The sequence below is a fragment of the Kwoniella shandongensis genome, chromosome 6, assembly GCF_008629635.2.
Source record: "Kwoniella shandongensis chromosome 6, complete sequence".
Lineage (NCBI taxonomy): Eukaryota > Fungi > Basidiomycota > Tremellomycetes > Tremellales > Cryptococcaceae > Kwoniella > Kwoniella shandongensis.
This window is the reverse complement of record NC_089292.1, coordinates 1,034,881-1,047,168: the sequence shown is the minus strand read 5'-3', so window position 1 is coordinate 1,047,168 and position 12,288 is coordinate 1,034,881. Positions and strand designations below refer to the sequence as shown.

The following is a 12,288-nucleotide window of genomic DNA, read 5'->3' as shown; positions in this document are numbered from 1 at the left end:
GATAGCACCAACCGACGTAACTCCCTTCCGGCATCCCAACCCCCTTAATCACACACACACACCAGACAAACACACATTGGTTACATATCAATCTTTTCTTCTGCCCTCTTATCTATAAACCTCCTTCCCGTGTCATTAGCACGACAGGTTAGGCGCAAACCAGGTACGAGAGGATTCCTTTGGGTCCCGGCAAACACTTGCACACATAGCTTCCAGTAGAACATCGTTCAACGTTTGTGCGCAATCCATTCTACAACCTTCCTTACGACCTTGATCACAACATCATCATTCCTTTTCTCTCTCTTCAGCAACAGTACCTCATCTACACCATCAGTCTGTTCAAGACGATCATCTCGGAGCACCGATTCATGCTCTCGATTTATTCCTGATATCTTGTCCTCTGTTACGATTACGACCTTTTTACGACTCTTATCACGAAATCAGTCACGCCTCACGAGATCAAACGGGTGTTTACCCTACGATGCACGTTTCATCAGTCCATACACACCTATACCCTCTATAGCAACGCCTGTTTACCCCATATAACGATCTTTTACCATGTCAAACATCTTCTCTCCTAACAATCACGTCCGCCATTCTCATTATCTTCAACCTGAACCCCAATCTCAGCCGTTTGGTCGACATACCGGTGGCGGTTTCAAGTCAACTTTGCGTAAGATACCATCTGCCTTGTTCAACAAAGACAAATCACCACACAAGGAGAAATCGACCAACAAGGAGAACTTCAGAGTCTACGTCGATCCTCCAGTCAAACAACCTATGAAGAAAATCGAAACTACCAACATCACTCAGCCCCCTCCTTCTGTCCCAAAGGTCGATGTCGATTTAAAGGAAAAGGTCAAGACCAAGAACAAGCCTCGAAAAGCCCTGGCTGATATCTTTCACTGGGGTAATCACTCTCATCAGCCTCCCGCCGCGACTCTGCCTTCCAAGTCTGTCGCTCCCACCGTACCTCCGAAGGACACCGCTATGCTCAAGAAGTTCAACCGCCCTGCTTCGACCAAGTCATCGCATTCTCAAGTCAGCTCACTACGTCCCCCTGTCGAGCCCTTAGCATCCCGTACTAGCATGGGTGACGACCCGTTCATGCGAAACGGGGAGGGTGCAGAGATCGTCGACCACGTCTTCAGGCGAGACATTCAATCCCCTTCGGTCAAGAGTATCAGTTTTGACAGGCGATCAAGTATGAGCTCTGCCAAAGCTTTGTCTACCAAGACGGTCCTGAGCGATTGTCTAAAGGAAGTCAAAGAGAGGTGAGTCGACGACTCCCCACAGCTCATATTGAGTTGGAGCCAAGCTGATGTGAAGCTACTTAGACCCTCATCATCCGAGGCACAGCCAGTTGTCAACTGCGCGCGCGTTCCTCCAGCCCTAACATTGAACGATACACTGGTCGATCTCCCTCCTCGATCGGCTTCCTTAGGCAAAGTATTTGGAACACATCAGACAGCTACGCCTCTGCCTATCCTGCCAGAAGTGCCGAGCGAAGCCGAGGAGGCAGGCAAAACACTCAAGCGGGAGAAGACCAAGTCTCGGGTCTGGGGGCTACTAGGACGAAGAAGATCCAAGAAGAGCAAGGACCAAGCTGATATCAAGTCTGACCTTCCTGTGGAGAGTAAGGACACTTGGGCTAAGCCATCAGGTAAGGGTCTTTGCCGCTTGCGTGACATTTGTTACTGATGAACCTATTCTTTAGCCATACCAGTCAACTCATCATTGGCTGCTCAGATCGATGAGAAGTACGCTGCCGCTGCTGTCAAGTCTAACGCAAGCTCCATGCGCTCAAGCTCTAGACCTCGACCTCCAATCCTTCACGTCTCCGCACCCTCCGCTGACACCGGGGCTGTGATCGAACCACGAACCAGCTCGACAATGTCGTTTCCTCGTACTGCTCAAGACCCCACGTTCGGGAGCAGACTTAGCCATTACACTCAAGATGCCCCTGCCAACCATCCTGTCTCCTCGGGACAAGGGGGTGTATGGGAGAGTGTAGTCGGATCTATGGCAGATAGGCCTTCGGAGGAGGGTACTCGACATGCTATCGAGGCATTAATGGGACCAAACCGACTACCGAAGAGAAAGAGTCTTAGTGGACTCTTTGGCTTGGCTATCAAGAAGAGTATGGACAGGATCAAGCCGACCTCACCGCCCCGGGCTGGCTCGAGCCGAAATCACGTTTCACCTCCAAGACTTGTAGTGCAACCTGCTCTAAAATCCCTCGCAGAGGAGATAGAAGAGTCAGAGGTGGCCAAGCAGGGTGGCACTTCAGGTGGCTTTGCAAGTCGATTCGGTTTGTCATTAGCCAATAATCAAACTCAAGGTATGATTCGCAGCGATGGTGAGTGCGGTTGTACGAGTAACAACGCTGATGCCTGCAGAAGGTCTTCATCATGTCGCTGCTGCTACACACAAGTTGCTCAACTTGGTCACCGAGCTTGACTTCTCGCCTGCTTCGACCAACAGTCCAACAGTGCATCTCGCAACTTCGACCGACTCCTTGCGTCAAGCATTCAATGGTAGTCCTACACCTGTTCGTCGCATCAAGTCCGCCATGTTGTCAAACAAGGCGAGCTCGACGTCGTTGAAACCTTCTTCCGCCAATGTCAGTCCCCTCAAGCTGGCACTTCATCGATCGCAACTCATCCGAAAGGTGAAGTCTCGCGAGACTTCTGCAGCCACGACTCCATCTCCACCAAGGCAGAGCATGGTGCGGAAAGGTATGCGGAACATCTTCGCTCCTCCATCTCCGGCAGGTCCCAAGTTGCACAAGTCAGTGGAGAACTTGTTGCCCAAGGCGACTGAGGCAAGGATTGTGAAGGGTCGATCGATGGGTCCTGCTCGGATTGGTGCCAAACAGAGTACCGCTTCGGACGTACCCGCCGATCTCAAGGCGATCATCATCAACACCGACGCCGAGAACTCTGCTCCGTCACCAACCAAAAGAACAAGCCTTGGGCTTCCGCCTCCACCTCCATCAGATCGAGTTTCTCCACGTCGTCCAGCTGTGGCTCCACCAGCTCTATCGCTTCCTCCCGAACCGGATGTACCGTCTCACAGCAATGGCCTGGTCACACTCAACATCGAGAAGCCGTTGGACGAGCGTGACTCAGTTCTCAGCGATATGCTCACCATTGGCGGCAATGACTTCCGTAACTCGTTTGACTTCACCAATGAGTACGCTGCTCTCGATCAAGGTGATCACAGAGCATCTTTCGTCGAAGCTTTGAAAAAGGTGGAGAGTATGCAGTTGCCAATCGAAACATCGGCTCCACCAGTACCAGTTCTTCTCCCGATGCGAGTGCCATCATCACCAGCCAAGGATGCAATCCCATCTTTCTACGTCTCCAAACCGTCCGATTGCATCTCGTCTGACGAGGAGGACTGGGAGGAAGATGAAGAGGAAGAAGAGGGCTTGGAAGACACCGCGGTAATTCACCATGTCGTTGGTATTGCGAGGACAAGTCCTGTTCGGAAAGAACCTTTCAGGGGTCAGTTCTCCTTCCAGCAGCACATGAGTATAACACAAGCCAGCCATGCCTCTTTCGGTGCTCCTGAGCCAGCTGTTACTGTAAAAGATCCTGCTCCCGAGGCCAACAATCGAAGACGTGGACATCGACGAGGCGAATCAAGTATCGCTACAATGTCTAGTATCGGCGATGTCATCGGCACGAACAACGAGCGGGAATACACCAACTACTTCGACTTCAACTTTGCTTCTCATCTTAGTCATAACCGTCAGAACTCAAGAGCAGAGATCATCGAAGAAGTCGAAACTGAGCAGTCTCCCCGTCGTTCCCCCTCTCGAGACTCGATGTCAAGCTTCCGCTTCGGTGCTCAAACCACTACACGTCCAACCACCAGACGAGGTCACCATCGTCGCAACTCTTCCATTCAATCAGTCGATTCTATTGGCGATAATGATGCTATGTCCATGACGAGCGGTCCACCTATCAGCATGCACAACAACCACCGTCGATCCGGCTACATCAGCAAGCATCGTCGCGACTCCTCATCGATCGATAGCACCTTTGGTCGACCTGATTGGGCAGCACATCGACGCAACTCCTCGACCGCTAGCACAGCATCCAATGTATCAGCATCTCAGATCGTACGACCTGGTCTCGGAGATCGAATGTTCCAGAGAGATGGAGGTGTTCAATTAACTTCGATTACCGGCTCTCCACCTGACGATACTGCCGGAACTCATTCCAAGCATCACCGTGGATTATCCTGGGACAGCCTATTCGACAACACCCAAGTCAAGGCGAACGATTCCCTTTTCGATAGTGCGCCGGACTCCATATTCGACAGCAGTGCACAACACTCAAGGGTGTCTTCGGATAGGGATTCGCTATTCGGTCCCGAGCAGCAGTCAGCAAGGAACAGCTTCTTCCTTCGTGGTCTGCGTCCCGTCTCAACTGTTTCTACCGCCACAAACTCGACCCGCCCTGATGATACCTTTGGTAACGGGTCTCGCTGGTCTGTGGAAGCTAGTCCGGTCAGAAAGATTGAGCAGGAAATTGAAAAGTGCTTGGAGGCCGCTGGTGAAAATATGTCAAACATGAGTGAGTGCTTGAAGCTGCTTCCGAAACGAAATTTGCTGATCTCATTACAGCTCCTCTTGGCAAAGGCAAGACTGTTGCCGGTCGTCAGATGCTTGGATCGTCAATGTCTCGACCAGCGAGGCCAGGGCGACGTCGTCCTGCTCATCTCGTCCTTGCTGACCTTCCCATGGATACCCCTGGTCTCACTTCGCCATCAGCATCTGAAACGTCTAGTCGACTTTCTCTCGATACCAATGCCGCTTCAATCACTCTAGGAACTCGTACTCGACCAAGAGGTTCTGGCCACTATCGTCAGAAATCGTCGGCCGGTGTCAGGATCGATGCCACTATCCATGAGATGCCCTCCATGGCGACTCTTCGAGCCAACAAGTCGTCAACTAGTCCAAGTGTCCGTGCCAAGAACTCTCGATCTAGTCTTCGCGATCGAGAGCCAACCATCATCGGAGGAGATGGCCTGACAGAAGATGATGGATCGGATAAGATGAAATCTGTAAGAAGGTGGATAGAGTGGGAACGGGAAGCGGTCGATGAGTTTAGGAAAACCAAGAGCTGCTGGGTGGACAGCGACGAGTCAAAACATGCGCTGGAAGGTGAGTCAACAACACCTCATTTCAAGTCGACCTGAGTCGCTGATTATGAAACAGATTGGAAGATGCCAAAGACCACGGAAGAAATTGCTGCGTTCCTGGCTCAATCCACACAGGCATACAAGCCTCTCAACCAACTTCCTCTCGGTCGAGGTATCGCCCATCGACGCAAATCCTCTCTTAGCGACTCTCGAGCACTGTGTTCGCCATATGGTCTCCCACTGCCTAAGCCTTCTGCACCGATCAACAAACCCAAGATGTCTCTGACGACAAAGTATGAGAAGAAGAATTCTACATCCTCTTCTACATCCGCTTCGTCGACATTCGCATTCGCTTTCCCTGACGATGTACCAGAACCTCCCTCTGCTCCACCACTTTCTGCTGTCTTTGCCGCTTTCGCAAGGGAAACTCCACCAACTCCAGCACCGAAGATCGCACCGTTCCAGTCTCTCTCTCCACTTACCCTGTCATCCCCTACGCCTGATGCGTTCGGACTACGTAAGCAGCTCGAGGTTGAGCAGAATAAGACTGCCAAAGAGAAAGAAGACGATTCACGACCGCGTGTCACTTCCAATGCGAGACGAGCCGCGCTCGGCTGGGGCAGAAGGCGAAACTCGGATGGTCCAGAGAAAGTGATTGCTATCGGTAGGGAGAAAGCGCCAACTGTCCCATTGATACCTAGATCAGAGAGGAATAAAGAGAACGTCAATATCAATACTGTCATGACTGGGCGTTCGACCGCCTTCTCGAAGATGACGATTGGAAATAACGTGAAGGACAACACGTGAGTGTCAGCTGAGGACGTGTTCACTTTACTCGTAGAGGTAGCTGACGACTTTGGGCGCATAGACGTGTCTCTAAACCTCGTGGTCAAACACCTGCAAAACGACGAGGTCCAAGACAAGTTGCAAGTCAGCCACTTGGTCTCCGAGTTTGAGTAACCTACCGTGTCAAGTTCTTCCCGACGTGGTGGTCCAAGTATACTCTTGATGAACTATGGCTTTCCATTGTATTCTACGTTGCTTCATTATTTCACTGTGTTCAATACATGTGCTTTCCAATCACACCTTACGTACACGAGACTATCATAACGATTATATCTAGTCATTTTGCTCTTCCTTCTTTGCAATATAACCTCATCTCCACTATGTTGCTTGTAAATACCCGACATCATCCCTTATGGCCTTGATTCAAGTGTGATATAAACCATTACCATGCAGAATTACCCATTACAATTTGCCTTCATCGTCTATGGGGATACATATCATGACCATTTCGGAGAGCGAAAAACAAGAAACGAGTTACAAAATACAATCTAGCTTATCTAGGTGATCCATCTATCTAAAATTGAGCTTGATGAGGAAAAGAAGGATATTCATCGATACGTGTACACTCGCCCAGCCTGTAGTAGTGGTCGAATGGTCAGCTTGTCACCCTTGTTCCAATTCGGAGGAACGAGAAAAATGATGTTGCTTACCGCAAGCGGGTACTACAAAGTACAAGAGCACAATCAGCAACTACTGGATGGACCTCGAAAGCAGAGACTGGATCACTCACCTAATTCTGGGTATTCTCTCATCTCGTCCAATCCTATTTGGGAGACATTGACCCCGAAAGCAAAGCTCATAACTTGACGAGCAATGAACGAGCTGACTAACTCCGATCCCTATACACAACGAAGCGCTTTAGCAACCCACCCACACGCAGCGAAGGGAGGATGTCGCTCACCCAGATGACTGCAGAAGCAGTGAATGTCAGTGAGAAGGTATAAGGATCTTCGGGCGTAGGATCGAATTTGAAGAAAGGGTATATGTCTACGATGAAGGCGAACAAAGTGAAGATGAGCGAATGCTGTATCGTCATGATCGAGCGACTCACGTGAATTAGGTCCGAAATGCAGTATTGTTAACCATCCTGCATGAGGGTAACGAGCGATATCAGCCAAACACACACATCCGATCGGTCAACGACTGCATCTTGCGATATAGAGTACCGCCGCACTTACCCAAAAACCCAACCATCGTCACATTCTGTGCTAAGCCCCTACAATAGAAGCTCGTCGCCACATTCTCTACATGTTCTTCCCACGGACTCGGGTATCCCAATACGATCTGCAAGATCCGATGATAGGGTCGAGACATTTGGATAGGGAAGAGGATGATGACGGTCAATGAGGACAGGAGCTGGACTGTTGCGAATTGCGTAGGGGATCGAAGACGGGCGAACTGCGAAGTCGGACAACACGAGTATCGGTTTGTGTCAGTACACTTTGGTAAGACGGGAAGTTTGTAGGGGGACTCACAAGATTTCGATAGAAGACATGGTAGACTAGTTGGAAGAATAGCTTGTAGAGAAACAATAATGCTCGACTGCGAACTTTGGCACCCAGGATATAGAACGATATGAGAGCGAGCAGTTGTACGGCTGGCAACATGGATAAGGTCAGCGTAGGCTAGAGCGCCACTGAGTATATGCGACTCACTGATAACCCAAGAGTATACCCATGTACCCGCATCAAGCGATGTATGCGGCAGCGTTGTCAAGAACAAGCTTGCGTAGGCTGGGCGTTATTGTATCAATTAATAAGTTCACCCAGTAGAACGTAGATAGACGCACCTTGTCCCGCGATAAGAGAGAAACAAGCGAGAGCGAGACATGTCATGAACCACAAGAACCGCAACCACGAAGCTGGGAATCGTCGCGAGAATGATTGACCGAAAAAGCTATCGTTCACAACCAAGAATCAACAACATCAGCTTCGATCCATAGCGTACACATGTAAATGAGCTTCTCAGCGTAGGACGGACGGACGGACGGACTTACGTTCTCGACACAGCTGGTACTTGTTGACGATAAGTATGTCTTTTATCCCTTTTCAACTTTGAAAAACATGCCAAAGCAGGCATGAGCATTGCCACAAAGCTCAAAACGACCCAAAACGTCTTCCGTTCCCATTCTACCTCGTCGGAATGTTTGCGATTCCTCTCCCATCTTTTGCGGAGGTAGAAGAGATCGAGATGATGGGCGATTAGACCGATGAGTAAGGTGGAGGACCAGCTTAGGGCGTAGCTCAGTCTACCACCGAGTTGAGAGGGCCACCAGTCTAGGCACAGGAAGCGGATCAGCCTATGTTCTGATGTTCCATGCTAGTCTTCGGTAGGTATGATTAGAACTTACTTAGGCGGTATAGGGAGAAGAGGTTGGTGATGAAGAAAAGAGCAACGGCGAGATACATCCTGTACAAGTGAGACCACCGTCGCTATCAGCTATTGACTGCATGCAATCTGACTTTAACCTGAGCGTACCCAAAATACCTAAGGGAAGGTCAGATCAGCTATTGCCATGTGCAGCGAGGTATTAATCAGAAGACGGGAGGGCACACTCACCAGAACAAGAAGAAGTAAAAGTTCACATCGAGGGGCAACACACTCTGTCCCTCGTTGTTACCGCCAGCTGCGCCGCCATCATCGCCTTTCGGTCGTTTTGGCCAAGATGGGATTTCAGGAAAAGGATTATCCTTGTATGGATCTGAGACGGGGAAAGGTATAGCGACCCATAGCCAGACCTAGATACATCACCGGCATCTAGATTAGCAATAGGTAAGGTTGTTTTGGTTCTAGCAAAGTGGGAGGAAGAACAGGAATGGGACGGAGCATAGGTGTAGTGGACATACCGCTAAGCAAGGTAAGACGATAAGTACAAAATGTCGTTTCCAGAACGAGTCGAGCCATGCGTCGACAGTCTTCCTCCCAGGCTAAGATCAAGATTGTAAATCATCAGCTACGTATCACTACTGCTACATTGCTCAAATAAGAACATGAGCCACCCCAAAGAGTCTTCTACGCTACTCACTCTGAAGAACAACCTCGTCCAAGTATCTTCCTTCTCATCTTGCTCTACGACGCTCACCCTTCTCGCTTTCCGCTTATATCTCGGTCCAGCACCTAGTCCATTCGCAACAGCCCTAAGCTCGCCCCCTAGTCCTTTACCTCCGGTGGGTCTGGCGGTGTTTACAGTCGTGGAAGAAGTGCTAGGTCCTGCAATTATGGGGGAGGGGGCGGTAGGAGTGGAGGTGGACGCATTAGGGATAGGAGGTCGAGCTCGTGTTTTGCGAGGGGAGTTTGTACGGTCTATTTAGAACCCAGGGACAACATTGTCGAAGGTAGGTTGATATTGATAGGAAAAGAGGAAGGCAGCCAGGCTGTGAGCAGGAATAGATCCAAGTGAATCTGAAAGCACTCACCCCATAGCTTGTCTTGAGCTCTTTCCGACCCTTTGGAAAGTGGTGTGAACATCCCACTACGACCATAGACAGATCCTCGCCCAGTCTGTATGTACGAGCAGCATTCACGTATCTCTTACTTCCTGCCTGGTCAACAAATCGAAGTCGGGTCAATGTTAGATATGGTATACATCTGCTGCCTGTGATTGAAAGATAGACGCGTGCTCTGAACACGTTCCTGCCAACTGGAACTGCGAGCGTCTCATGCTCTTGGCGGTGATCTCCGATCTTTGGCATGCGCGGAACATGGGAGTAGAGCCAGAATGATATCCCGCGCAATCGTAGACTTCTCTCTCGTCAAGCATGTTGCCAGCATATGCAGCTTGTTGAAACGGAGTAGAATAATCATCTCAAGGAACACCCAATGCTGCTACCACTCTTCCCCACAACAGACCCATCTCTTCGACTTGCGCGCGAGAAATACCGGGCACAATGAACGTGCGCACGAACCCAAACATTGCTCAACAACAAACCCAATGAGCCAAAGTGGATGCATATGTTTTTTGTCTACTACCATCCCCAGATCCCGACCGTTCTCCATTATCCGCGTTTAGAAGATCATAGAGGACATGTCTGCGATAAAGAAACATCAGTTGGTTGCCTTACGACATGACTGTGTATTATCCACACTCACCTGCTCGGATACGGTTGTAGTCCATAAGACCCTCGGTTCGGCCAAGCTGTGAACAGAACATCAGTACATGAACACACGGTCGCAACATGGAGACGCAAACATACAGCAGCGAGAGCAAACTATAAGATAGAAGAGCGTTTGTCAGCGAACTGTATTGTACTTTATGCAAAGACCGCACTCACGTCCTTGTCGTACAAGTACTTGTTGGCAACCCGTTGGATGTCGGCGGGGGTAACGGAATCGACATATCGCTCAATCTCCTTGGGAGTGTATCGCTTGCCGGTGGTGATCATTTGTCGACCGATCTGAAGGGGACGAATCAGTACAGACCAGCCTATGTTGGGGGAGAACAGCTCCACTCACGTCCTCAGCAATGGCAGTGGTACCGTCCAAACCCAACAACAAAGAAGCCTTGAGTTGAGACTTGGCTCGCTCAACTTCGGCAAGAGTGGGGGAGATGGACATTCGAGTCCACTCCTTGAGGGTGAAATGCAACAGATCGTCAAGGTTCAAGAAGCTACAACCATCATCGTCAGCCGGTGATTCTCTTCGCGTCACAGAGTCATTCATCTGCACTCACTTCTCTGAAACCAAGTAGATACCCCAAAGACCAGTGTCCGAGTATGAGGTCGAGAAGGACATGTAAGAGTTGGCCAAGTTGTTGCTTGAGATGATGTGACTGAGCTTTGAGCTCAACAAGGGGGAAGCACCGAGACTTCGGTCCCAGTTACCGAAGATGGATTGCATGACCAACATGGGCCAGTAGTCGGGGCTCTTCCATCCAACACCCTCGACGGCGATGGCGAGGTTGACAGTGTTCATGGTATCGTCACGGACTCGAACTTCGGAACCGAGGAAGTCGGTGGGGGCGTGAGCCTGACCGCCGAGGGGGATAGGGTTGGAGGAAACGGGGAGGGAGGCAAAGTTCTTCTCGGCGAGCTTGACGAGAGCGTCGTGCTCGATGGAACCGGCACCGACGAGAACCATTCGGTCGGCGGTGTAGTTTTTGGAGATGTAACCGGAAAGATCGGACTTGGAGATCGAGTTGATGTGCTCCTTGGGTCCGAGGATGGTGTTTCCGAGAGGGTAGCCTGGGAACACGGAATCAGCCTGGTCCATGGCAGTACACTTGCCGCCACCACTCACCTTGGTAGGCGACCGCGTGCAAGTGGTCAAAGACAACCTCCTCGTACTGCTTCTCAACCTCCTCCTGTTCCCTCAAGATGACGTCTCTCTCCCTCTCGATCGCGCTCTCCTCCAACTTTGAGTTTTGCAAGATATCGGACAAGATGTCGACGGCCTGGGGGACGTCCTTGTCGAACGCCTTGGCGTAGTAGACCGTCTGCTCTCGAGAAGTGTAAGCGTTGAGGTGGGCACCGAGGTTCTCTACTTCAAGCTCGAGTTGAGTTTGAGATCGGGACTTGGTACCCTTGAAGGCGAGATGCTACGGGGAAGTATAACGGATCAGCCATGTGTCTTCCTTCAAATCTGTTGTGCTTGTCCTCCTCAGACTCACCTCGAGGAAGTGAGCGGTACCACTAGCACCGTCGGCATCCGCTCTGGAACCGGCATCGATCCAAAGTCCAACGGTGGAAGTGGAAGCACCAGGGATAGTCTCCGATGACACTGACAATCCGTTTGACAAGACCGAAGTCTTGGTTACCGGATCAGAAGAGGCGGTGGTGACGGGGTGAACGGCGGCGAGGGATCGAGCGAGAGACTATTTGCGAAAGGGTCAGCAACGAACCAATGGTATCGCAGGTATTGTGTAATATGACTTTGACTAACGGGTTTGAGGATTCGGGGAGCTGGGGGACGAGCCAAGGCTCGTGAGATGAGTCGAGAGGCGACCATACTGGGAAAGGATTGAAAGAGGTGGTGGTAGTGTTTAGGTAAGGTTGGATCGATGCTTTGTAGGTGTCAACGAGGATATGTATCGACAGAGTGAGTGAGAGTCCGACGTTGGTGCGTAGGGAAGACCCGGAGCAGAGCAGACCACCCACAGCACACCACTGTCAGATAAAACGCCGATACCTCCGAAAGCAATGGTCCGTGAGGCAGCTGGATGACACGCGAAGCATGCACGTCACCAGTGACCATGAATGAATGCATGTCGTGGTGAGTAGCTACTTGCTTGTAGAGTATCATCACATTGCATTGTATACTCCAAGCAGCTACTCTCGGCATTCCTCACGCCCA

The 12,288-nt window shown here is 50.6% G+C and overlaps 3 protein-coding genes across 3 annotated transcripts; 1 reads left to right on the top strand and 2 right to left on the bottom strand.

The window, feature by feature from the left end:
• Nucleotides 1-558: 558 nt before the first annotated feature.
• CI109_103683 (uncharacterized protein) lies at nt 559-6,110 on the top strand (the record flags this gene model as incomplete). Its single annotated transcript, XM_065967351.1, has 7 exons — nt 559-1,274; nt 1,338-1,663; nt 1,718-2,359; nt 2,403-4,586; nt 4,637-5,176; nt 5,231-5,957; nt 6,023-6,110. The coding sequence occupies 7 exons, from the start codon at nt 559-561 to the stop codon at nt 6,108-6,110; spliced, it is 5,223 nt and encodes a 1,740-aa protein (XP_065823423.1).
• A 400-nt stretch (nt 6,111-6,510) lies between these two features.
• CI109_103682 (uncharacterized protein) lies at nt 6,511-9,468 on the bottom strand (the record flags this gene model as incomplete). The annotated part of the gene is made up of 14 exons (XM_065967350.1): nt 6,511-6,575; nt 6,731-6,839; nt 6,902-6,987; nt 7,052-7,087; nt 7,179-7,398; nt 7,476-7,597; nt 7,656-7,733; nt 7,790-7,896; nt 7,997-8,276; nt 8,351-8,409; nt 8,560-8,738; nt 8,847-8,927; nt 9,026-9,303; nt 9,417-9,468. 14 exons carry the CDS (start codon nt 9,466-9,468, stop codon nt 6,511-6,513), a joined length of 1,752 nt encoding a protein of 583 aa, XP_065823422.1.
• A 537-nt stretch (nt 9,469-10,005) lies between these two features.
• CI109_103681 (mitochondrial-processing peptidase subunit beta) lies at nt 10,006-11,943 on the bottom strand (the record flags this gene model as incomplete). Its single annotated transcript, XM_032001818.1, has 9 exons — nt 10,006-10,028; nt 10,090-10,135; nt 10,194-10,208; nt 10,272-10,394; nt 10,453-10,606; nt 10,670-11,180; nt 11,236-11,533; nt 11,606-11,809; nt 11,878-11,943. The coding sequence occupies 9 exons, from the start codon at nt 11,941-11,943 to the stop codon at nt 10,006-10,008; spliced, it is 1,440 nt and encodes a 479-aa protein (XP_031863981.1).
• Nucleotides 11,944-12,288: the final 345 nt, after the last annotated feature.